This window comes from Pelophylax lessonae (assembly GCF_965119305.1).
Source record: "Pelophylax lessonae genome assembly, chromosome: 7".
Lineage (NCBI taxonomy): Eukaryota > Metazoa > Chordata > Amphibia > Anura > Ranidae > Pelophylax > Pelophylax lessonae.
The window spans coordinates 178257099-178282663 of NC_138774.1; the positions used below are offsets into that span (position 1 = coordinate 178257099).

General features: G+C 43.6%; 1 protein-coding gene across 1 annotated transcript in view; it reads right to left on the reverse strand.

The window, feature by feature from the left end:
• CNTRL (centriolin) overlaps window positions 1–23770 on the reverse strand; it is a 166877-nt gene extending 143107 nt beyond the window's left edge. The window contains exons 1-6 of the mRNA XM_082263161.1: window positions 23580–23770; window positions 20786–20910; window positions 19537–19667; window positions 10212–10353; window positions 9750–9936; window positions 6735–6928 (exon numbers count right to left, since the gene is read on the reverse strand). Coding sequence (XP_082119287.1) covers window positions 6735–6928; window positions 9750–9936; window positions 10212–10353; window positions 19537–19667; window positions 20786–20910; window positions 23580–23751 — 951 coding nt within the window. The 5' untranslated portion in view covers window positions 23752–23770. The remainder of the gene's footprint in view (window positions 1–6734; window positions 6929–9749; window positions 9937–10211; window positions 10354–19536; window positions 19668–20785; window positions 20911–23579) is intronic.
• Window positions 23771–25565: the final 1795 nt, after the last annotated feature.

Consider the following 25565-nt stretch of genomic DNA (forward strand, 5'->3'; position numbering starts at 1 on the left):
TGTTGTGAATGCTGTAACAGTGATCATGCACTCTGAAACAAGATAAGTATTATGTGTTCAGGTTGGGCAGGATAACGCAGAAGGGACAAGGAGTTGCATTTCTACTGCATTTACATGCAACCTTTAAAGTGTTACTAAACTCAGAACCTGCATTCGCTATATCTGGTCTACCACAGTACACAGACCATGAAAATGCAATTATTTTAGTAAATATAAAACCTGCTAAATACCTTTTCTCATCAGCAGTATATAGCAGCCTTGTGACTTGTATCAATTCCTAGTGAAGCTTGTAGGAGGAGGATCTCCCCTGATCTTCTGCCTAGACAGAGCTGTTTGGCCCTGTGCAGATCACATGCATTCTCCCAAGAAAAAGAAAAACGCTCTAGCAATGCACACCAGACTGAACATATTGTGCAGCCTTACTCCTAATGGTCTGTTCTATCACGAGATTGGTTGGAGTCAGTTAAAGAGGAGGATCATAGAAGACTGGATCACACCGCCTTTATACACAATGCAAAAGATTAACCCCTTAGGTTTCACAGGGAGTATAACAAGCATGCTTTACTGAATATACTGTTGTGGGTTTAGAAACACTTTAAAGTGAACATGTAGAATATAGACACGGTTTTACTTTCAGCTAGCAGTAAATGAACAAGCCCTCACTGACCTCTGTAGCTGAAGGCATCGTGACGCAATTAATCCTCATAGCAGAGGCACTGAAGTTTAAGTTCTCCTATCACTTCACTAATCCTGCTCCCCCACACAGGCTACCTGTTTGGTGTTTACATCAGAAATTAGAATGTAGAAGGCTGGCCAACTCACTGATGGGAGGAGGTAGTTGAGGTAGTTTTAGTGATGCTTTAAGGATTACACAGCTGTATTCATTTACAACTGGCTGCATCTCTTCACTCCCTGCTCTCATAGGATACTCTGAGAGAACACCTACAGAGATCACAAGCCAGAGGGTGCCAGTGGGATGACAGAATCGGCAAAGTTCCGCCCCGGCTAATGATCTTTGTAGATACCGGCACCTTCCAGCTGACATGCTCTGCAGATACCAGCACCTTCTCGCTGGCAATCTCTGCACATGGGGGACAGTGAGCGCCACAACATCGGGTGAATAAATAATACACTTAAGCTGAATTGATGGATGATTTTAATTCCTAAAGCGGTTTGATGAGTTTATCTTGTAAGTGTATTATGTACGGAGAGCACTATTTTTTGGTGTGTTTGTTTTGTTTGCTACTTGCATGGCTGGAGTTGATTAAGGCGGTCCTTTTTAACCGGATGATACTGGCCCATTATGATGCCTGATAATGGATAGAGAGAAAAGTAACCCTGATGTTTCCATTAACCGCTTTTAGATGTCTTGTAATGTAAGAGGCCTATACTGAAGGTGAGTGTTTAGGCTGGCATGTAGTGGAGGAAGAGGCAGCTGGTAATTGGGATGCATGGTGGCACGTATTTTATTTTGAAGAGCTTTTAACACATCTGGACTGTGGGACTGCACTGTATGCATTATGCTTATTAAATTACCTGTACATTTTGTGCATGAGAATTGCATTGCATATTGTTTATGGATTATATTTTTGATTTTAATGTTTTAGTTTGGATTGCAGACTTTGTATTTGAACACATAGCTCCAATGCGTTTTTACACACAGTAATCATTTGGAATAGCGCTGCATTTTCTCACAAGTGACTATTAGCGTTACTCATTATCACAAAGAGATTTCCAAAAGATTAGTGACCGCTTTGGGGGGAAGGGGGGTGTGTCTGGGGGTGACATTGCGGCAAGTCACTGCAACGCAATGTTTAAATAAGCAGGAACAAATCCCTTATCAGTGGTCATTCCTACTGAGAGATCTGTTCCATATGCACAGAAAAATGTCTCCCCAAGAAAATAGTCAACAAGATATCTACCTGTCCTCGATCCCACTTCCAGGCTGTTCTCCCCTGACTGCCCAATAGGAACATGTGGCACAAAAAAAAGGCATGTGCAATGGGCGAAGCTGGGTATACATTAGTAGAATTTCAAACAATAATTTATACGAAAATACTGAAGAAAATTCGTACAAAAGTTCTCAGAACATCTGAAAGTTGTTTAAAAGACTTTTAACATTCGATTTAAGAATGAATGGACTTTACCAAGTGAAAAACACATACACTGTTAAAAATGCGACCATTGGAGAAAAACTCTCCAGCCTCCTCCTTCAAGTGTTCTGGTCACTGTGGCCGAAAACGAATGGCGATCTGACCCCACTAATGATTAGAAAAACTTATGAATGTTCTTACAACAAAAATATTGAACGAAATACTACTAGTGTATACCCAGCTTTAATGCTTAATACTGACCCATAGCAAAACCATATACAGCCCTATCTTTGGCCCAATTCACACAAAAAAGTGTCAAGCACATGTCCCTAAACGCTTTGTCCATTGCACATTATCTCTACTGTATGTATATATAATCATATAATATTAAATTAAAATCTGCAAATATCTCAAAGTATTTACAAAAATACATGCATGGCATGCAGAAAAAAGAATGCACCATGCATTACAAAATAAAAGATAATTGAACACATTCCGAATATGTAAAATGTGGTGGCTGGGATGCATAAAACCAATTTACTGAAAAAAAATAAGTACTAATGTAATAGTTTCTCCAGACAGTGGTAGAAACAGATTGTTAACGGGTATAAACCTTCTGTCACACTGGAACAGACAGACCAACTACAATTCTCACCAAGAGAAAGCAGGAAGGGCAATATCTACACCTCTTCCACATGTACAGTATGTAATGGCAGGGCAGTGTTCTCCAGTTGTAACAATATTGTAAAAGTAAGGGGAGGGTTTAATGGCAAAAATTAAACATCCCAGTTACAAAGTCTCACTTGATATTTTAAATGGGGGAGGGAGAGCCACTACAATACTCTTGGGGTGCTATGAGGCTCAGCCACACCATCTACTTTGTCCATGCTGTGTGATTGCCAGGATTCCTATCCTTACAAACACCAAAAAGGACTATAAAATGGGGGCAAAGTATCAAGCAAGGAGCAGTGGTCCCGTCTGGTAACTGCACCAATGAGACTGAAGGCAGAATATGGACCTGTTTAATGAGACAGTTGAGGCTGGGTAGAGAAAGACCTTTAACTTCACACAGACACAGGTCCAAACAAAAAGTTCGGCCTCAGAGGAGAACAGGATATTTTACATATTAGGACTGAATGCTTTAGACTGCATATAGGGTTATGTGCATCCCAAAAAGTAAATGTCAGTGCAAAAGTATCACACCAAGAGAATGCTACTTGCAAAGCAATTTCCTCTTTTCTGCCTGAATTGAACAAAATCACATGAAATCCTGAGAAGACAGAAACAAAATAAGTAACATTTTCATTACTACACACTAAATGATTTACCTGGTACATCCTATAAAATCTGGTGACCTTATGGAACTCTGTTTACTAATGGCTCGTTTCCACTGAGTGGTACGGTACGGTTCGGTTCAGTACGGTATGGTTCGGAACGGTACACCTTGCGTTTCCACTGCCAATAGTACCCTTTCATGATAGGCGTGGTGTAGAAGGAAAGCTGTGATAGACGATTCTCTGTCAACCAAAGTTCTGCAGAGTGTAGCTCCACCCTGTTGGTACGGTACTAATGTGCTTTGTACCCCAACAAAAGGGTCCCAAAAAAGTGGTACGGTACGGTTCGGAATTAGGGTACCATTCACAATGGAAACGGCATAAATAGCGTACCGTACCGAACCGTACCAGAAAGCTCAGTGGAAACGGGGCATTATACTATGAATGTTTAATAATTATCCCAAGAAATAGGAGGAAAAAAAAGAAAAAAAAAAAAAAAACTACGGTAAAGCTAAGAGTGGTTAATATTGGTTTTCAGTGTGGCCAATATTGCTATATAAAAAAAAAAGATAGACTTTGCCTTGTGTTTTTTTTAAAACCAGGACATTTGATGGTATCCACATAGAAAACAGATATCAGCCAATGGTGTGTGTTGTCCCAATTCCCTGCAACCAGGGAGCCATCCAAATCGAAAGGTAACATCCCATGACCATCAACAACCAGAACAGATATACAGGGTGATCCACAAATTTGCCAACCCTTATTCACATATTAGAAGGTCAATGACATTAACTGAGAGGATGTAAAGCCCCGTACACACGCAACGATTATCGGCCGACCGATCGTCCGTCTTTTGTCCAGAGTTGTGTTTTGTTGGTTGGAATGTGCCTAGACTGCACACAAATTCTCGGCATCAAAATTCTACTTCAGAAGTGATGTCATGTGTTGGTTTGCTTTCTTTGTGTTCTTTCTTCACTGAGCATGCCCAGACTTGCTCATCAGATTTTTCCGTCGAAATCTGTACTGACTGAACGAAAAATCGGCCGTTATGTTGACGGCCAACAAAAATTTTATAGTCTGCACACCAGATTTTTTTCGGTCGAAAAGTCGGAGTTGGTTGTCGGAAGCATCATACTAACAAGCCAAAAAACGGCAGATCGGACGTTGGACGAAAATTCCCTGCCAATTTTCGACGCGTGTGTACGAGGCTTAAGTCTTACGACAAGATAGTCCAGTCATGGGCTTTCGGTTAACATATGCACCAACTTTAGCAACACATTTCTCTAAGTGGGGTTGAATGTTCTGCATGGCCCTTTGCAACAATTTGCTTAGGACTTTCCCACACTCCTCTGGAATTACCGCTCACAAAATTGGTTACATTTTGCGGCTTCTTGGCATACATTCTCTCTTTAAAGTACCTCTAAAAGAAAAAGTCCAGCGGTGTTAAAGTAGAAATATAGGCACATTTATTTTGTCTTTTTTCATTTTGGATAGAACAAGGGAGGGTAGTAACCCGTCAGATTTATTTTTGCCATCTTTGTGCCATTGTGGTGATTTCCCTTCACTTCATGTCTCATAGCCAAACAGGAAGTGAGAGAAAATCCTTGCAAATTAAGGGAATTCTTGGGGGACCCCCAGGTAACCAGAACTAGTGTCCCCACTGGAACATTTCCCACTGTAATACTTTTCTACTGACAACCCAAAAATTGGGGACTTTCTTTTACTTTTGATGATAATGGTAAATAGAATAGAAGGGTTGAATCTCCTTAAATCTGAGTTCTAGCCAATAGTGGAAGTTCTGACTTAAGGACTCCTCAACCCTTTACATGCAACATTGTTTTTTTTTGTTTTTTTTTTGGGGGGGGGGGGGAAGAGTGGGTACTAAGTTTTGACAGATGCCCAGCTCCCACTTCCTAGGCGACTCAAGTGGAAGTTCTCCTCTTCCCCTCTCTCCTTGCAATCTTCTGGGTCACCTAACAGGTCCCAGAAGACTGCCTGGCCATTGAAGAGGGGCAGTGCGCACCCGGCTGTGAAGGGGGAGAGGCGAGGGAGAGAACCGAGGGTTGGTGCAGCCGCATTGCTGGATCGTGGGACAGGCGAGTGTGTGTTTAATAAAAGTCAGCAGCTACACTTTTTGACAGGTGTTCTAATGCATCAAGCAATGGCTAGCCAGTCATGTCAGTGCAAAATGCGCTGGTGCACTGTCCTGCACATTGTCAGCATCCTCCCAGGCAGTTACGATGGGATGGACAAATTCCTTGAGAGCGTTCAGATATTTCGCAGCGTTCATTGTTGCCTGCAAAATGTATGAGCCAACAAGTGTACCTTTACAAGTGCCATACCACAATGGCCTTGATTGAAGTTTTTCAATGGTCCAGTCTGGATGCTGTATACTGGGAGCCCAGTAAATGGCAGTTGTGGCGGTTTACAAAACCAGCAACGTGGACACAGCCTAGTCCGACCAAAGAATTTGTTGCAAAATGTTTAGTTCCACTTCATTTCATGCCGGCATTCACTCCGCAAACTCCACTTCGACATCACAGTCCTCACATGACAGAATTTGTACAAAGTGTGGTTTCCATAGCTGCCAGTTAATTTATTTCATTAAACGCTGCACTGACCCATACAACATACCCAATTTCCGCTGGTATTGCGCAAGGGATTACTTAGGGCTATTTTGGAAGGCCACAGCTGTAGCAGCTTTTCTTTCCTCTGTGCAAGTGTTTTTTTGGCGAACCTGGTGCACTTCTGCTAATTCACTGAACCGCTAGCCATCAAGTTGTTGTGCAGCTTCTTTATGGGGCTTAAGGGGATTGCCACATCTTCATTTCCACAGCAATTTAAGCACAATCATACACTGACAGCCTGCTGGACTTCATTATTGACTTGCATGGGAAAGTGCTGACACACACAACAGAAGGAGGAACGAAATAATGAAAGTACTAAAAAGGACATGGATGACCATGCCATATAGGAATGACATTTCACACCTCACCCAATTCCTTCAATTACCGCAGCGAAATAAAAAATTGGACATAAATATGGATCACCCTGTAATTTAGAAATAATACATCAAAATGAATTTGCACAATTTTAGTACTGGTGTATGCATAGATTAGGCTCAGTAAGTCTACACAAATCCCAATCTAACATTTTAACTGAATTTGGCTTCTGGTAGATGCTAGGTTATAAAGATTTAAAACGTATTTTAGAAGGGTCAATCCAGAGTATAGTAATAGAAAAAACAGTGTGAATTTAAACCGCATCAGTTTGTAGTCAAATCAAGGATTGGTTATTCTGGGTTACTGCACCCTGCACAGCCTTAATGAAAAGGAAAAAAGTGGTCAGTATGGGTCAATCTACTTACCAGTTCATTCTTGGTGTCCATCTCTTGCTCCAACTCCTTGCAGCCCTTTTTGTGTTGTTGAGCCTCCTGCTTCAGAGACTTGTTAAGTTCATCCTGGTGTTGGAGCTCATTAAGCACCTTAGCCTTCTGGCCCTGCAATTCTTCAATCTCCCTCATCTTTTTTTCCAGGTCCCTTTCCAGATTCTCTACCTCTTCTGTAAGCAATATATCTTTTAATTACTAGTTATAGAATTTTAGACAGCAAGCCATTTGAAACCATTTAGACAGCTATAAGTTCAAGTGACATAACCAGTCAGAATATCTTTGGTGTTTAGGAGGCTGCAGTTTTGTCACCAATATACAGTGCATCTGGAAAGTATTCACAGCGCTTCACTTTTTCCACATTATGTTATGTTAAAGCCTTATTCCAAAATGGATTAAATTCATTACTTTCCTCAAAATTCTACAAACAATACCCCATAATTAGGATGGAGTAAAATAAATTGGTTTGAAATCTTTGCAAATTAATTAAAAATAAAAAAATAAGAATCCCATGTACATAAGTATTTACAGTCTTTGCTTAATACTTTGTTGAAGCACCTTTGGCACCAATTACAGCCTCAAGTCTTTTTGAGTATGATGCTACAAGCTTGGCACACCTTTTTTTGGGCAGTTACTCCCATTCTTCTTTGCTTCGCTTTATCATGCAAAGCCATTTTCAGATCTCTCCAGAGATATTCAATCAGGTTCAAGTCTGGGCTCTGGATGGGCCACTCTAGGACAGTCACAGAGTTGTCCCATAGCCACTCCTTTGTTATCTCGGCTGTGTACTTAGGGTTGTTGTCCTGTTGGAAGGTGAACCTTTGCCCCAGTCTAATGTCCAGAGCACTTTGAAGCAGGTTTTCATCAAGGATGTCTCTGTATATTGCTGCATTCATCTTTCCCTGGATCCGGACTAGTCTCCCAGTTCCTGCCACTAAAAAACATCCCCACAAAATGATGCTGCCAACACCATGCTTCACTGTATATATGGTATTGGCCATGATCAGTGCCCGTTTTCCTTCAAACACGACGCTTGCAATTCAGGCCAAAGAGTTCATTCTTGATTTCATCTGACCAAGGAATATGGTTTCTCATGGTCTGAGAGCCCTTCAGGTGCCTTTTGGCAAACTCCAAGAGGGCTGTCATGTGCCTTTTACTGAGGAGTGTCTTCCGTCTGGCCACTCTACCATACAGGCCTGATTGGTGGAGTGCTGTAGAGATGGTCGTTCTTCTGAAAGGTTCTCCTCTCTTCACAAGGAAACTCTGGGGCTCTGTCAGAGTGACCATCTCAGTATTTGCAGATGATACTAAACTAGGCATGCCAATATCTTCTATGCAGGATGTGGAAACCTTGCAAGCAGACCTGAACAAAATAACGGGGTGGGCAACTACATGGCAGATGAGGTTTAATGTTAATAAATGTAAAGTAATGCACTTGGGGGCCAGAAACCAGAAAGCAAGCTACTCACTGGGGGGGAACCTCTGGGTGAGTCTAGGATGGAAAAGGACTTGGGGGTACTGGTAGACAACAAGCTTGGCAGTGGCATGCAATGCCAAGCCGCCGCAAGCAAAGCCAACAGAATACTGGGATGTATAAAAAAGGGGATTCACTCCAGAAATAAAGAGATTATTCTCCCACTCTACAAGACTCTGGTCCGGCCACATCTGGAGTATGCTGTCCAGTTCTGGGCACCGGTCCTTAGTAAGGATGTGCTGGAATTGGAGAAAGTCCAGAGAAGGGCAACAAAAATAATTAGGGGAATGGAGGACATCAGCTATGAGGAAAGACTACAAGCACTGAACCTTTTCTCTCTGGAGAAAAGACGATTGAGGGGGGATATGATATCAATGTACAAATACTGTACTGGTGACCCGAGCATAAGGAACAAACTATTCAGAGAAAGGAGATACAATAAGACACGTGGCCACTCACTAAAACTAGAGGAAAGGCGGTTTAACCTTAAAGTGCGTAAGGGGTTCTTCACTGTAAGAGCAGTAAGGATGTGGAATTCTCTTCCACAAGCAGTCGTATCAGCAGGGAGCATCGATAGTTTCAAAAAACTATTAGATGGACACCTTAAAGACCACAACATACAGGGGTATACAATGTACGGTTAAAAGCAAACACACACACGCATCATAGGTTGAACTGGATGGACTGATGTCTTTTTTCAACCTTACAGGCCCTTCTCCCCGATCGTTTACTTTGGCCGGACGGCCCGCTCTTGGAAGAGTCCTGGTGGTTCCAAACTTCTTCTATTTATGGATGAAGAAGGCCACTGTGCTCATTGGGACCTTCAATGCTGCAGAAAACTTTTTGTACCCTTCCCCCAGATCTGTGCCTTCATACAATCCTGTCTTGGAGGTCTACAGACAATTCCTTGGACTTCATGGCTTGGTTTGTGCTCTAACATGCACGGTTAACTGTGGGACCTAACATAGACAGGTGTGTGCCTTTCCAAATCATGTCCAATCAACTGAATTTATCACAGGTGGACTCCAACCAAATTGTAGAAACATCTCAAGGATGATCAGTGGAAACAGGATACACCTGAGCTCAATTTGGAGTGTCATTGCAAAGTCTGTAATACTTATATATATGTGATTTTTTTCATTTTTTATTTTTAATAAATTTGAAAAGATTTTAAACAAACTCCATTGACATAATTGTCATTATGGGGTATTGTTTGTAGAATTTTGAGGACAATAATGAATTTAATCCATTTTGGAATAAGGCTGCAACATTACAGAATGTGGAAAACGTTTAGTAGTGTAAATACTTTCCCGAATGCACTGTAGCAGCTCTCTTCTTAAGTGAAAAAAAAATAAAATAAAATTAAGACAATATACCTTACTAAAGAAAATGCATTTGCTAATGTAGTTTACTAAAACATTAAAATCATTCAATAGCAGATAAATGTGTCAGTCATGATTTATTTTAGAATGATCATCAGAAGTTAAAAAAAAAAAAAAAATGATTTAAAACACAAATACCTATATTAAAGCGCTCATGCGCTTCTTGTCTCTCCTGGTTTGTGATTGGCTGACCATCCAGGATATTCAGAGAGCGCAGATGGAAAATTATGTAGAGGCGATAATGGGGTAGATCAGCAATTGGATTATCCGCCAAGGAGAGCGATGTTAAATCTTTTAATGTCTTCAAGCGAGAGATGTCCTGCAACTATAGAAATACCACAATTCATACTGCATTGAAGCATTCAGGAACACAAACCATGGGAGGCCAAAATATGGGCCACAGAAGTCTAACCTATCCATGAAGGAAGAACAATTTAGGGAGTTCCTGTTAACAAATCAATTTCTTCCACTGGTTCTCCCATAACATGTTGAAGGAATACAACAGCTACAATAGTTAACTAAATCCCTGAGAGACACTGATAAATAAATCCAATTCTCTTCTTGCAATCTTATTCATGCATGACAACAAGTTTTACTTACTGAAAATATTTTATTCTGCTTTAGATTCAGGGTGCTGAGTGCTTTCATCTTCTTTCCAAACCAGGCAGGTATGTGCTCAATCTCATTTCCAGCCAGGATCAGCTTCTGCAGGCTGTGCATGTGCTCCAACCCTTCAATTTTACTGAACAAGAAATCAGACATTAGGTACCCTCAACAAGTACACAATCCGAACGGAGGATCAAAAACAGTGGTGTATTTTTACCAAAAATGTTGCAGAATATACAGCTGCAAGAAAAATTATGTGAACCCTTTGGAATGATATGGATTTCTGCACAAATTGGTCATAAAATGTGATCTGATCATCATCTAAGTCAAAACAATAGACAATCACAGTCTGCTTAAAGCGGATTTCCGGGCACAAAAAAGTTTTTCCAATAAACATACCCCCGGGACAGTCAGGGCTAGTACATTCCACAATGGCTAGCCTCTGATCTGTCCCGGTTTGCACTTACCTGCAAGAAGAAATACTCACTTATAAAATTTCTTCTCCAGCGTTGCCATCTCTGTTGTGGGCAGCTGAAGCCGGCACGATCCTCTTCTGCGTCCTCTTCCGTGTCTTCTTCTCCCAGAATGCGCCTGCACCGGCCCCTCTCGTCACTTCCGGTGCAGCGCGGCATTCCTCCACAGCTTCTGGGCATGCCCAGAAGCTGTTTAGCAGGGAATGCGGCGTCGCCCCAGAAGTGACGAGCGGGGCCGGTGCCGTCGCATTGATTCCTGGGAGCGATGATGTTCAGCTCCCAGGAATCATCGCAAAGAGGAAGTGACGGCGGAGCCGCGGCACAGAGGGAGGAAGTGGAGAATAGGTGAGTATTTTCTATCTACAATTACAAGGTGAGTAAAAAAAAAAAATATACCTAACTATCCAATTCCTTTTCAGGTGAAGAAGATCCAGCAGATGGGCACAAAATCGATTAGGTCGATTTTGTGCCCGGAACTCCGCTTTAAATAACACACAAATAATCAAATGTTGCCATGTTTTTATTGAACACACCATGTAAACATTCACAGTGCAGGTGGAAAAAGTATGTGAACCCCTAGACTAATGACATCTCCAAGAGCTAATTGGAGTGAGATGTCAGCCAACTGGAGTCCAATCAATGAGATGAGATTGGAGGTGTTGGTTACAGCTGCCCTGCCCTATATATAAAAAAAAACACACACACCAGTTCTGGGTTTGCTTTTCACAAGAAGCATTGCCTGATGTGAATGATGCCTCGCACAAAAGAGCTCTCAGAAGACCTACGATTAAGAATTGTTGACTTGCATAAAGCTGGAAAGGGTTATAAAAGTATCTCCAAAAGCCTTGCGGTTCATCAGTCCACGGTAAGACAAATTGTCTATACAGTAAATGAAGAAAGTTCAGCTCTGCTGCTACTCTCCCTAGGAGCGGCCGTCCTGTAAAGATGACTGCAAGAGCACAGTGCAGACTGCTCAATGAGGTGAAGAAGAATCCTAGAGTGTCAGCTAAAGACTTACAAAAGTCACTGGCAAATGCTAACATCCCTGTTAGCGAATCTACAATACGTAAAACACTAAACAAGAATGGAATTCATGGGAGGATACCACAGAGGAAGCCACTGCTGTCCAAACAAAACATTGCTGCACATTTACAGTTTGCACAAGAGCAGCTGGATGTTCCACAGTAGTACTGGCAAAATAGTCTGTGGACAGATGAAACCAAAGTTGAGTTGTTTGGAAGAAACAAACAAAACAACACTATGTGTGGTGAAAAAGAGGCACAGCACACCAACATCAAAACCTCATCCCAACTGTGAAGTATGGTGGTGGGGGCATCATGGTTTGGGGCTGCTTTGCTGCGTCAGGCCTGGACGGATTGCTATCATCGAAGGAAAAAATTCCCAAGTTTATCAAGACATTTTGCAGGAGAACTGAAGGCCATCTGTCTTCCAGCTGAAGCTCAACAGAAGATGGGTGTTGCAACAGGACAATGACCCAAAGCATAGAAGTAAATCAACAACAGAATGTCTTAAACAGAAGAAAATACGCCTTCTGAAGTGGCCCAGTCAGAGTCTTGACCTCAACCCGATTGAGATGCTGTGGCATGACCTCAAGAAAGCGATTCACACCAGACATCCCAAGAATATTGCTGAACTGAAACAGTTCTGTAAAGAGGAATGGTCAAGAATTACTCCTGACCGTTGTGCACGTCTAATCTGCAACTACAGTAAATGTTTAATTGAAGTTATTGCTGCCAAAGGAGGTTCAGCCAGTTATTAAATCCAAGAGTTCACATACTTTTTCCACCTGCACTGTGAATGTTTACATGGTGTGTTCAATAAAAACATGGCAACATTTTATTCTTTGTGTGTTATCAGTTTAAGCAGACTGTGCTTGTCTATTGTTGTGACTTAGATGATGATCAGATCACATTTTATGACCAATTTGTGCAGAAAGCCATATCATTGGGGCGTGGCCTGGCGCAGCATGTGAGAGGACGTGTGTGAGAGGAGCTCCGCCGGACCGATATCCTTCACCGCTAATCCTGCAGCCCTTCGGGCACGATAATCCTTCCTTCACCTCCCGCACACCCGCGGCACCGACCTCCGCATGTCTCCGCCGAAGAAAGGCTCTGAAGCTGCGGCAAAACTGGCTGCATTCCGGAGGCTGGAGAAGGAGGCCCCGATCCAAGATGGCGCCGGCCCGTCGCTCGTGGTGGAGGAGCCTGAGAGCCCTGCTACATCCAAGGTTTTGGAAGCGATTGCTACTTGCCAGACCATGCTGACTACTAAAATCGAGGAGGTGAAGGTAGATATATCTTTGATGCGTCAGGATATGCAGAAGCTGAGGGACAGAGTTGGTGAGGCTGAACACAGAATTAGTGAGGTGGAAGACTCCCTCCCCCCATTGCAAAGCTCCTCAGACAGGCTGCAGCAACAAGTTCACCTTATCCTCCAAAAACAAGATGACATGGAGAATAGGCTGCGCCGCTGTAACCTGCGGTTCATTGGCCTCCCGGAGGGCTCTGAAGGTGCTGACCCCTCATCATATTTGGAACAATTGCTCACTCAGACTTATGGCAGAGAATCCTTTTCACCCACTTTTGTTGTGGAACGTGCACATCGCCTCTCAGGGCGCCCCCCCCCTCAGGGTGCACCCCCCCGCACGTTCATCGCTAAATTCCTGAACTATTGGGACCGAGATGCCATATTGCGCCTGGCCAGGGTTAAGGGGAACATTCCATTTGGAAATCACAAAATAGCGATTTTCCCCGACTTCTCTGCTGAGGTCCAGAGGCGCCGCAAGAGCTTTTTGGAGGTCAAACGCAGACTGCGTATCAAGAATATCAAATACTCCATGTTGTATCCGGCCCGTCTTAGAGTGGAGGGCGAGGACCGAGCCCACTTCTTTGAGGATCCGGAAGCCGCCATCTCCTGGCTAGAAGGACTGGAAGCTAGAGCCTGACCACCTTGCCCTGGCGACTTCATGATACTTTCTCCCTGATGGCCTATACCTTAAGCTGCTGCAAGGGTGGAGGAGGGGTTTTGTAGATCCTGTGGAACTCAAGACTTTGCATCCCCCTTCCCCCCCCCTCCCCCCTCATTTTCCTGCACTATTGCTCCTGTGTTTGACCGGCGGAGCGCCCTAGCTCCACAGATGGAACTGATTTCTCTGCTCTCTTCCTATGGACTTCCACCTGCCCATAGGCTTTGCTACCCAGCGATACACCTGTTGGTTTTCGCCCCCTACACCCGCTAAGGCGTGTGTTTGTGCCCAACTCCCCTGTTGCCCCCTGCGACTTCTGCTGGACCTGGGCCCCCGGGCCCCCTTGTTTATTCTATTTGTATTTTGCTGTATTTTTGCTGCATACCTTGGGGGTCCCTGGCCTCCTGATCTTGCTCTTTCCCAGTTGCATGTGGGCCTGTTCTGGTTGAGGCACTTGTTTGGGAACATGCCCGCACAAGTTGGGGTTGGTGCAGGGCAGGGAGGGGGGATTGGGGTGTTACCATTGTTTATGGTTTATATTTGGTACAATCTCTATACTGTTTCTGTTTTATGCACATTGACCTCAAGTAATAATTATTTGCTCTTTTGCTGCCGTTTATCGCCGCTGGTGTGTGACCGTGGACTTGTTGGTTCCGCGGCCTTACTGCCTGAGATCCTGGGAGCCTCCGCTCCGCGCTCTGTACTACCCCTGCCATGGCCGCATTGAAATTGTTGACGTGGAATGTCAGGGGTATGCGTGATAAGATTAAACGAACGGCTGTCTTTAATGTCCTACGCCGTGTACGGGCTGATATTATAGTTCTGGTGGAGACACATTTGGAGGGCCGTGTACAACAGTCCCTCAAACGTCCCTGGGTTGGTTGGGTGCAGCACTCTGCTTATAGCTCACACTCCAGGGGTGTGGCGCTACTGGTGGCCAAATCGGTACAATTCCAGCTCCTAGGATCTCAGGTCGACCCAATGGGTAGATATGTTTTTCTCAAAACGTCAGTCTATGGGGAATTGATGCTACTGATGGCTTTCTATGTGCCCCCCCCTTACTCTGCTGTGATTATTATGGAGGGACTGGCGTTTATGGCACAGAGCCCAGGGGCCCCGGTGATCTGGCTGGGTGACTTTAACAATGTGATGGACTCGGGTCTGGATAGGTCCGGTGGCGCCTCCCAGGTGCCGCCGGGGTCGTCCCCGACCAGGTTCTCCCGATTGTTGGAGTGCTTTGGTTTGGCCGACTCTTGGCGCAGCAAATACCCCGCGCAGCGCGCGTACTCCTGTTTTTCGGCTGCACACCACTCTATGTCACGCATTGATCTGATATTGCTGTCTCGAACCCTGCTCCCCAGGTTACTGACGGCAGGCTTCGCCCCACGGACTCTGTCTGATCACTGCCCTTATTGGATACTGTTGTCCTTGCCCTGCAATAGACCTCCCCCGGCCTGGCGCCTGAATCCCGCCTGGCTCCCCTTGGTGTCGGATGGGAACGACATTGAGGGGACCTGGACACAATTCTTTTCTGACAATGAGGGCACTGCCTCCCCGGCTGCGGTGTGGGAGGCGTTTAAACTGTTCGCCAGATCCACTATGATTTCCAAAATCAAGGCTGTTAGAGCGCGGGCTGCCGAGGAGATCTCCAGGGCAACGACAAATCTAATTGAAGCTGAACAGGCCTTTATGGGGGACCCGACTCCGGCACATGAATCTCAGTATAAATTGACCTCTAAAGTCCTTTCCCAACTTGACTACGAGAGGGCGAAATCTAAGATGTTTTTTCAGAAGCAGAATCTGTTTGCACATGGTGAGCGGGCGGGGAAACTCCTCGCATACTTAGTTCATTGTGAGGATAGGCCCCCGGTAGTTATTACTTTGAAGGATGACCTGGGTAATGAGATCGCTGATCCTGCTGCGGTGACACAGTGTTTCCGCTCATTTTTTAGTACTCTTTACACCTCTAGGGCTCCCGCTGACTGCACTGACATGCATGACTTTTTGGACTCTATTGACTTTCCCACTTTGACACCCGACCAGTTGGCGACCCTCGAGGCACCCATCTCTGTGGAAGAGATTGCAGCAGCCGTGTCCAAGTTCCCTAGGTCTAAGGCCCCCGGCCTGGACGGCCTCCCGATTGAATTTTTCTCCCAATATTCGGAACTCCTTTCTCCTAAATTATTGGCTTTGTTTCAATCTCTATTCAAAGATGCAACCCTACCCCCTTCTATGCGGGAGGCGCTAATTGTGCTCATTCCCAAGCCGGGCAAGGATGTACACGCCCCAGAGTCTTACCGTCCCATCTCTTTGCTCCCAGTAGACACTAAAATCCTTGCGAAAATTTTATCCCTCCGCCTTAACAAGGTGATCCTTTCACTCATACACTCGGACCAGGCCGGGTTCATGCCTGGGAGGAACACCTCATTTAACCTTCGCCGGTTATTTATGAATCTCCAGGCACGGCACGACGGAATGGGTGGCAGGGTGGTGGTCTCATTGGACACGGCTAAAGCATTTGACTCGGTAGAGTGGCCGTTTCTGTGGACCTGTCTGGACCGGTACGGCTTTGGACCTAATTTTATTAAGTGGGTCAAACTTCTATATAGCGCCCCGGTAGCTAGGGTCCTGGCAAATGGCTGGCAGTCGACCGCCTTCCCTTTATCCCGTGGCACTCGACAGGGGTGCCCCCTCTCCCCCCTGCTGTATGCCCTGGCCGCGGAACCTCTGGCGATGGCCATTAGAGCACATCCCGGGATTCGAGGCCTACGTAAGGGACCGTTGGAGGAGAAGATCAGCATGTATGCAGATGACACTTTGTTATATTTGGAAGACTCTCGGGAATCCCTACTCACGGCCCTTTCTTTAATTGAACGGTATGGACGATTCTCCGGTTTTCAGATAAACTGGGATAAGTCACAAATTCTCCCGCTTGACGAGAGCCCACAGGCAATCACCCCCGCAAGCCCAGCCCTACAATGTGTATCCCGCATTAAATACTTAGGGATTCAAGTGACAGCTAACTCAGCAGATTATGTCCCGGATAACGTTCAACCCCTGTTCCCTCTGCTTAAGGCTAAAATTCAAGTATGGTCCAAATTACCTCTGGGAGTGATGGGTAGAGTCAATTTAATTAAAATGATTCTCCTTCCCAAAATACTTTATGTTGTATGGCACTCTCCTATTTACCTGCCACTCAAGCTGTTTAAGCAGATGGAATCACTCCTCAAGACCTTTGTTTGGGGTGCTAACCGGCACAAGATCTCCTGGCGCAAACTCAAGAATCCTACAAACCTAGGGGGATTGGCCCTGCCGGATTTTAATCTGTACTATCTGGCAGCTCAGTTGTCCCAGTTCTTTCACATAGATAAAACGGATAGAGAACGTTTTTTGACCCTGCTCTGCCCTGGGTGGGCTCATCCCCTCGGGGACCCCCTCCTAGTTATCCTTAGGGGTGTCAGGGGCTCACCGGAGCCCTTGTGCCCCAGATCTCTTCTATACCACTATTGTCGGATCTGGGAGGTGGTAGCGTCCAGGCTTCGGTGCCCTCCATTTCACACATTCACCCCTCTGTGGCATAACAGCGCATTACGCGAGTTCCTTTCCATCCCTGACCTGTCGATATGGAGCGGGAGGGGTATTCTTCTCCTTAGCCATATCTCCACGACCACTGGTCTGCGGTCTTAAGAGGCCTTGCAGGATCAGTTTGCGATCCAGGGCCCCATGCACTACAGATACTTACAGCTCTCCCATGCCTATAGATCTCAATTCCCTGATGGCCCTCCTGAGCTAGAATCGGTTACCACCCTTGAGATTGTTAAAAGTACAGCACCCAGTCACCTTATTTCCATGTTCTACTCTGAACTTCACACACCTTCCTCGGCCACCTTGGCTTTTGCACTTAAGACCCGCTGGGAGCGCAGTGTGGGGGCCATGGAGAATGAGGAATGGGAGGATGCCCTGGAGACGTGCCGCAGAGTGTCGCCGAAACTGTCGGATCGCCTAACTCAGACCTTTATAATACACCAGGCTTATCTCACCCCACTTAGACTGTCCAAATATCACCCTGACTTGGTCCCTTCTTGTCCTATGTGTGGAGACCCTGACGCCTCCTTCTTTCATCTCTTGTGGAGCTGTCCCCAATTACAGACTCTATGGCAACAAGTAGTCACATTCCTCCATGACAAGATGGGGTCTCCTCTGCAACTCTCCCCTAAGGAGTGTCTCCTGGGGGTTTACCCAGATGGAGAGATGCCCAAATCCACTGTCATATTTCTTCAGGAAACTTTGTTTATAGTACGTAAACTGATAGCCAGGAGGTGGATGAGACCTACTCCTCCTACTCTAGGTTTGTGGATTAAGGAGGTTAATAGTGTCATCCCATTTCATAAACTTTTATATAAACATAGGGGGTGCCCTCAGAAGTTCAACAAGATTTGGGACAAATGGGTGCAGTGCCCTGATACGGCTCGGTAATGCAGTGGGTAACTATTCTATGTTGACCGCCCCTGGTAAATCAATATTTTCTGTTCGAGGGTTGGATCGACGGAGAGCCACTGACTACTGTTTTGTTTTTTACTATGTCTGTTCTGTCTCTCGGTGCTGATCATTTTGTATATTTGTATTTTTGTACCCCAATGTGTTATGAACCTGATTGCAGTTTCAATGCACGGTTTATTTTTGTATTGTACCAAAAATTTCAATAAACCTCACTGTTTTGAAAAAAAAAAAAGAAAGCCATATCATTCCAAAGGGTTCACATACTTTTTCTTGCAGCTGTAAGTGGTTATATTGTACAGTATAGGCAACATAGAGCTGCAGTGAGTAAAAAAATATCAGTCTCCTAGTAAGATGTAGAATTAGCCTGAAAAAGCAAACTGTAGATTTTGGTATAACATGATCAAAATGTAAGGTGCTCTAAAAATACCCACTTTGTATATAAAAGGTGTTCCACTATTTTGTTAGACAAGGAGTATCATAACCTAAGCATACAAATTAGTTTAGAAACAAATTGAAAAACGTGGAAGCTTTTTAGGCTGCATTCACACCTGAGCATATCGTTTTCAGGCGTTTTTAGGGCGTTTTATGAGCATTTTTTGCAGGCGTTTTGATGTAAAAAAAAAAAAAGGTGTGTTAAAGGGGTGGAGACCACCTGCGTGTTTAAAAAACGCCAGTGAAACACAGATAACGGTGTTTTAATGCATTCCTATGGGACCAGAACAGCTCTTCATTAGCCCAAAAAGAAGCTCCTGTACTTTTTTCAGCTACAGGCGTTTTGCTTCAGGGGACAAAACGCTCAGATGTGAACAGGGGGCATTGAAATTAATGGGATTTTGATTGTTGGACGTTTTGGATTTTCACAGATGAGTGTTTTATGGGCTGAAAAACGCTCAGGTGTGAACAGGGCCTTATGGTTTGCCAGGAACATGCATTTTTAGTACAATAAGGCCCTGTTCACACCTGAGCGTTTTTCAGGCCATAAAACGCTTATCTGTGAAAATCCAAAACGCCCAACAATCAAAATCCCATTCATTTCAACGCTGTTCACATGTGAGCATTTTTTCCCTGAAGCAAATTTCCTGTAGCTCAAAAAAGTACAGGAGCTTCTTTTTGGGCTGATCAAGAGCTGTTCTGGTCCCATAGGAATGCATTAAAACGCCGCTATCGCTGTTTCACAAGCGTTTTTCAAACACACCCATTTTTTTTTAAAACGCTCTAAAAAGGCTCATAAAAACGCTCAAACGCTCGAAAAATGCCCAAAAAACGATACGCTCAGGTGTGAATGCAATTGTTTCCACACAGTCTTCCTTTTTCTTATCGGTTATAATAAATTAAGTGACAGTGTCTAATATGAGGGTACCTGATTCTGTTATGTGACAGGTTCAGCTCACGAAGTCGAATCTGTTTCTCCAGTTTCTCAATTTTCTCTAGGAGATTATAGCTAATATTTAAGACTTCCAGCTTCTCGCATTTCTCCAGGTTTTCTATATACTGAACACAACACAGAACTGTCAGTCTAACACATCACACATAAGTACCACCACCTCCAGTCTATTCAGATTTTAAAGGAATACATACAAGAATTAATCACAGAGTATATAAGCAAGATATAGAGAAAATGCTGTGCTCTGAATTGCCTGTGTGGGGACAATGCATCCTCTGTGTTCAGAATGAGGTCACTAAGGGTAAGGGTGGGGGTCAGGGTCATGTAAGACAGAGCATAGGTAATAAATAACCAGACCATCACCTTCTCCATCTACTCCTAACAGCATATAGAGTGCAATAAAAAGTAAAAACTGCACCATTTTATTACAAGCCAGGCAATTCAAATTACACTTTCCTCTGAAAAAAAGTACACCTTACAGTATGGCTGAGAAATATCTGCCTACTGCAGCTATGCAATTTTTTCTGAACCCACATTTTTACGATGCCTATTAGCAGTGCTCAACAAAGCAGGAGGCCAGGTCTAGAATCTAAACAAAGTAACATTGCCTTTATTTTTCTGCAGTGCAAACTGTACTAAGTGTTGGTTCACACTATGGTGATCCGACTTCGGGGGCGACTAGTGAAGTCACCGTGCACCGCGACTTCGGCGCGACTTGCACGGACTTCACATAATGGAAGTCAATGCAAGTCGCTCCGATGTCGCCCCGAAGTAGTGCAGGAACTATTTTCTAAGTCGGAGCGACTTAAGTCGCTCCTATTAGAACGGTTCCCATTGCACTGAATGGACCGCGACTTGTCAGGCGGCCAAGTCGCGGTAGTGTGAACCGGGACTAAAGCTTTCAGTGAACAATGTGACCTAATGTGAATGTCAGCTACACTGACTCTGACCTACCAAAGCCAACTAGATCTATCAGAATAAAAACACATTCACAGCTAATGAACCCTTTCCTTTTCTAAAAGGCCAATGAGACACATTCTGTTTTATATTCGACAATGTTCTCAAATATTTCCAGAATGGTACGATTTTTGGTTCTTCCCCAGCACATTCATTTGGTTCTTGCTGTCATTATTGGAATACATAAACCCAGCTGAATCCCCCTCATATTTTCCTGAATGTACGACACGTGATTGGGTTTATAGTGTGATCTCATACTGAAAACTACCTTGAATTTCTTGCCTCCTTCCTTTGATAGACAGAGATTTAGGGCTTTTACAAAATTAAGGTTTTCCTGTTTTGACAATTTCTGAATAAGGTTTTCAGTGATATAGCGAATTCCAGATTCTTTACCTTAGCCAAACAAAAAACAGAAAAAAACAAAAAAGGTTATTAGTTAAAATGGAGAGGGTATGCGTGTGTGTGTGTGTAAACCCATTTTCTTTTCTTATTAATCATAAAGGAATATATAACATAAGCTAAAATCGGATCAGGTCAGAATACACAGAGTGGTCAGAAAAAAAAGAAGCTTAAGTACTTCTAGATTGTAAGCTCTAACGAGCAGGGCCCTCTAATTCCTCCTGTATTGAAGCTGTATTGTCTTCCCTCATATTGTAAAGAGCTGTGCAAACTGTTGGCGCTATATAAATCCTATATAAACAACGCATGAATACCATATAACAATGTAATATGTTTTTCTATATTTTGTTTTTGATGTACAATTTTCTATATCACTAATACTATAATTGTTCACTCTTTTAGAATAATTTGTGGTGATACCTTGACAAAGGCTATATTTCTACAGCCGAAACGCGTCGGAAAACCGTCTGTTTGACTCGCATCCAATCCGGATGTCTCCACAGTTTAAACAACGGAATCACCTCAATAGACTAAAGTATAAGAATAACTAGCGGTTGTCACCGCCACTGTTGTCTTCACTGCTTTCACTTTGTATGTAAATTGTAAAAATAAATATAATCTTTTAAGCTATGTTTTTGCCTACACAATCCCATTTTCTTTTGGCTTGAGGAACCTACAAATACAGTTCTATTATCTAGGGATGACGGCAACCACCCATACTTTTAGTATTTCCATAGACACCCAACAAGAATATTATAATAATAATACGTCAACTACCAGTGGACCACCTATGCAACAAGCACAACTGCCATGCTTTAGCAGTGTCTCTACAAGGGTCCGGCAGTACCCCAGTGTTAGGCTGACCACATATTTATGCATTTCACAGTGGCCCCAGTTTGTAACTCTGCCTCCTACAGGTACTGTCATTATTTTCTTTCAAAATTAACTTTCCTAAACTGTGAGTCTACTTTTGTGATAGAGCAGCCGGGACTCTGATGCGCAGGGCAGGCAGCTCCCATTGCCGCCTGCCACCCGCGATCGATCCCTGCTGAGAGAGAAGAACTGTCAGCTGTTGTAAACACAGCTGACCATTCTTCTCTCCGGAATGATCAAAGAGTGCCTGTGATCCTTCTATATAGGATCACAGGTCTCTGTGATAATTTCCCAAGCCCTGCCCCCATAAAGTTAGAACCACTCCCCTAGGCTCCCATTTAACCCCTTGATCACCCACAGTGTTAACCCCTTCCCTGCCAGTGTCATTATTACAGTAACAATGCATATTTTTAGCACTGATTAGTGTAGTAATGTCCCTGGTCCCCCCAAAAGTGTCGAAAATATCAGTTAGGGGTCCGATCTGTCCGCCGCAATGTCGCAGTCCTGCTAAAAATCACAGATTTCCGCCATTACTAGTAAAAAATTAAAAAAAATAATAATAAAAATGACATAAATCCCGTAGTTAGTAGACGCAATAACTTTTGCACAAACCAAAATCAAAATACGCTTATTGCTATTTTGTTTTTTACCAAAAACATGTAGCAGAAAAATTGGCCTAAAATGTTAAAAAAAAATTTAGATTTTTACATTTTTATTTTGGGAATGTTATATAGCAGAAAGTGAAAAATAGTTTTTTTTCAGAATTGTCGCTCTGTTTATAGCACAAAAAATAAATCGCAAAGGTGATCAAATACCACCAAAAGAAAGCTCTATTTGTGGTGAAAAAAGGACATCAATTTTGTTTGGGTACAGCGTCGCGCGACCGCGCAATTGTCCGTTAGAATAACGTAGTGCCGAATCTAAAAAAAATGGCCTGGTCATTAAGGAGGCAAATCCTTCTGGTCCAAAAGTGGTTAATCTTACTGCAAAGAATGCAGTAAGATAAAAAACCTTCTGCCTTTACAAATCACTTTAAAGAGACAAACTAAAAAAACACTTTAAATGTGTTATCCTTGGTTCCTATAAAAAGTCTCCATCTCCGCAGGTCATAATACCAAGGACGGCCATAGACTGTTTGAATCTCAGCCAGTTGAGCAGGAAGCGGCTAAGATTCGAACCGTGTGTGGGCAGGCTAAATGTACAAAGTTGATCAATCAACTTAGGTACATTCAACCTCCTGGATTTACATGCAATTATTGTTAGCGGGTGCTATAGCCGCTAGAAATAATCACTATTTTCTCCCAGCAGGGGCGGCTTCCACAGCCCGCGTTGGCCAGGAGCAGACTATTGCTCGGCAGGAGGAAGTCCCCTGTCAGCTCTGATGGGGGAATCATGCAAATTTCTTTCCTTCGAAATTCGCACCATCTATGGCCGGCCTAACTCCTGCTGCCATAAGGCTCATGGAGTCATTGAAGAGGTCAGGTGGGGTCAGGAGACAGGAAACTCTTAGGTTTTATCCCCCCCCCCCCCCCAGGGGGTTTCCCTCAATGTACCCCCTTTTATCTCCATATATGCACCACTTATACTTTAGAATATTCCCTCCCCCCATCTATTCAACTAGAAAATGGAATGTGATGGTTGGAACAGCGGTTTCCATCAAGAGTTTCTGCTCTAGGCCTCTTTTAATGTAGTTCTATACTGGAGAACAAAAAAGGTAGGATCCACAGCCGTTGCAGGAACGGGTTTCTAATTTTTCTATCAGTATATAAACAGTATACTGTACAAGATACCTTGGTGCATCTCATAATCTGATATTTCACTATCCTCAGTCATGTCCAAGCTGTGGCTAATGACCCCAGTCCTTGGATACGATACAGGGTTTTGAGGTTTCATTGATGGAGATAAAGATTGTAAATTTGCATTAGAAAATGTCAATAAGGGACTTCTGGAGTTTTTCTTCATGGTTAGGATTTTCGCCAATCATAGATTGTGACCTGTAGAGAAAAAGTAAGGCGTGTGAATCTCTGAAATTGTATCTCTCTGTTCCTAAGAACTCTGCATTTGATTAAAAAAAAGGAACACTTTTTATTTTATTTTTTTTTTTGTGTAATCAGCGTTTGATTTTTCAAACAAGTACAAGTAATACAGCGAAGAAGATAAACAGGATATGTCATGTTATCACATAATGACATTAGAAAGGAGCGAAGGGAACAAAACAAAATAAAAATAAATATGATCTACGTTATCATTCTAAACTATATACTGACTATATAGTTGTATGAGACTGTATCAAGGGCAATTCCCATTTGCAGCTGTCCCCGGGAGATGGCCACAGTAGGACCCCCCCCCCCCACCACCGAAAGCCGCGTTTGTATGGGTGTAAATAGTTTATCTCAGGGACTCTTCAATGTCCTAATCAAATGTTTTGAAAGTCTCCAGTGCTTGATTCAAAGGGTCAGTCCTTCAACTGACCAGATCTATGGGTGAAGAAATGGATAGATTAAAGCCCCGTACACACGTACTGATCGTCGGCCGAACGATCGGCCGTCTTTTGTCCAGGGCTGTCGTGTCTGTTGAAAACTGCAAAAGACTGCACACAAATTTTGTCGGTCAACAACAGCTGACTGCAGAAGTGATGTCATGTAATGGTTAACTTTCCTTTTTTCTTTTCTGAGCATGCCCAGTCTTGCTAATCTGCTGTCTGTCGGCCGAAATCTGTACTGACTGGCGAACAATCGGCCGTTCTGGTGACAGCCAACAAATATTTTAAAGTCTGCACGACAGATTCTGTTCGGCTGAAAATGCGCTGTCGGCTCTCGGAAGCATCATACTAACAAGCCGACAATCGGCCGATCGTCATCGGCCGAATATTTATGGCCGACAATCGGTACGTGTGTACAGGGCTTAAACCTACTACAGGTCTCAGTAGCACCAGGATTGTGACCTCTCATCCATTAATTGGTAGTGAGGTCATTCAGTTATGACAAAGTATCACATTGTAATGCAGTGCATTGCTCGGCCATCTGTCAGATTAGTAAGTATCGTTTGTTTTTAAGATGTGGGGATTTTGGTGGACCCAGTCATTTCCAGAGAGTGGAACATCCACCCAGACCATACATCTAAGAATTGTTGTTCTTTGTTCCGATTCTTATATACCCATCTCTCCATCTCCCTCCGCCAATCTTCCAAAGTGGGGCAGACATTCTGTCTCCAGTATCGAGGAATCAGGAACTTTGCTGCATTCAACAAGTGCGGAGTTACACTGCGTTTATATATCGTTTTAGTGATGAGGAGGTATCGTGGAAAAGATAAGGAATATGATTAAACACCATGGGCTAGAGGGTGGTCTTCTGTATCCAACATCTGAAATCCATCCGCAGAAAAGTTTTTGCTAAGCGGTGGGATGTGCGATACCACGAGAAAGGAATTTTTAACATGACTCCTGTGTTTTTGTATTTATAGATGAGACATGAGCTAACTTGACTATTTTTTGCAATTGGGATGGAGTATATTTAATTCCCAGTTCGTCTCCCACTCACGAATAAAGTAAGGGGTAGTTTGTGATTGTGTCCTCAATAAAATCCTATAGGTCTGTGAAAGTAAATGGGAGTTGTCTAATAGATAGGCACACATATCCTCAAATTCCATAAGATCTGAGGTACGGAGCTGGGGGCGTAATTTACTGATAAAGTCCTGCATTAGCCTATGGCACCAGAAGTCCAGGGGAAATTGTCCATATCTCGGCCTCAGTAGAGTAAAAAGGTACACTTTTTAAA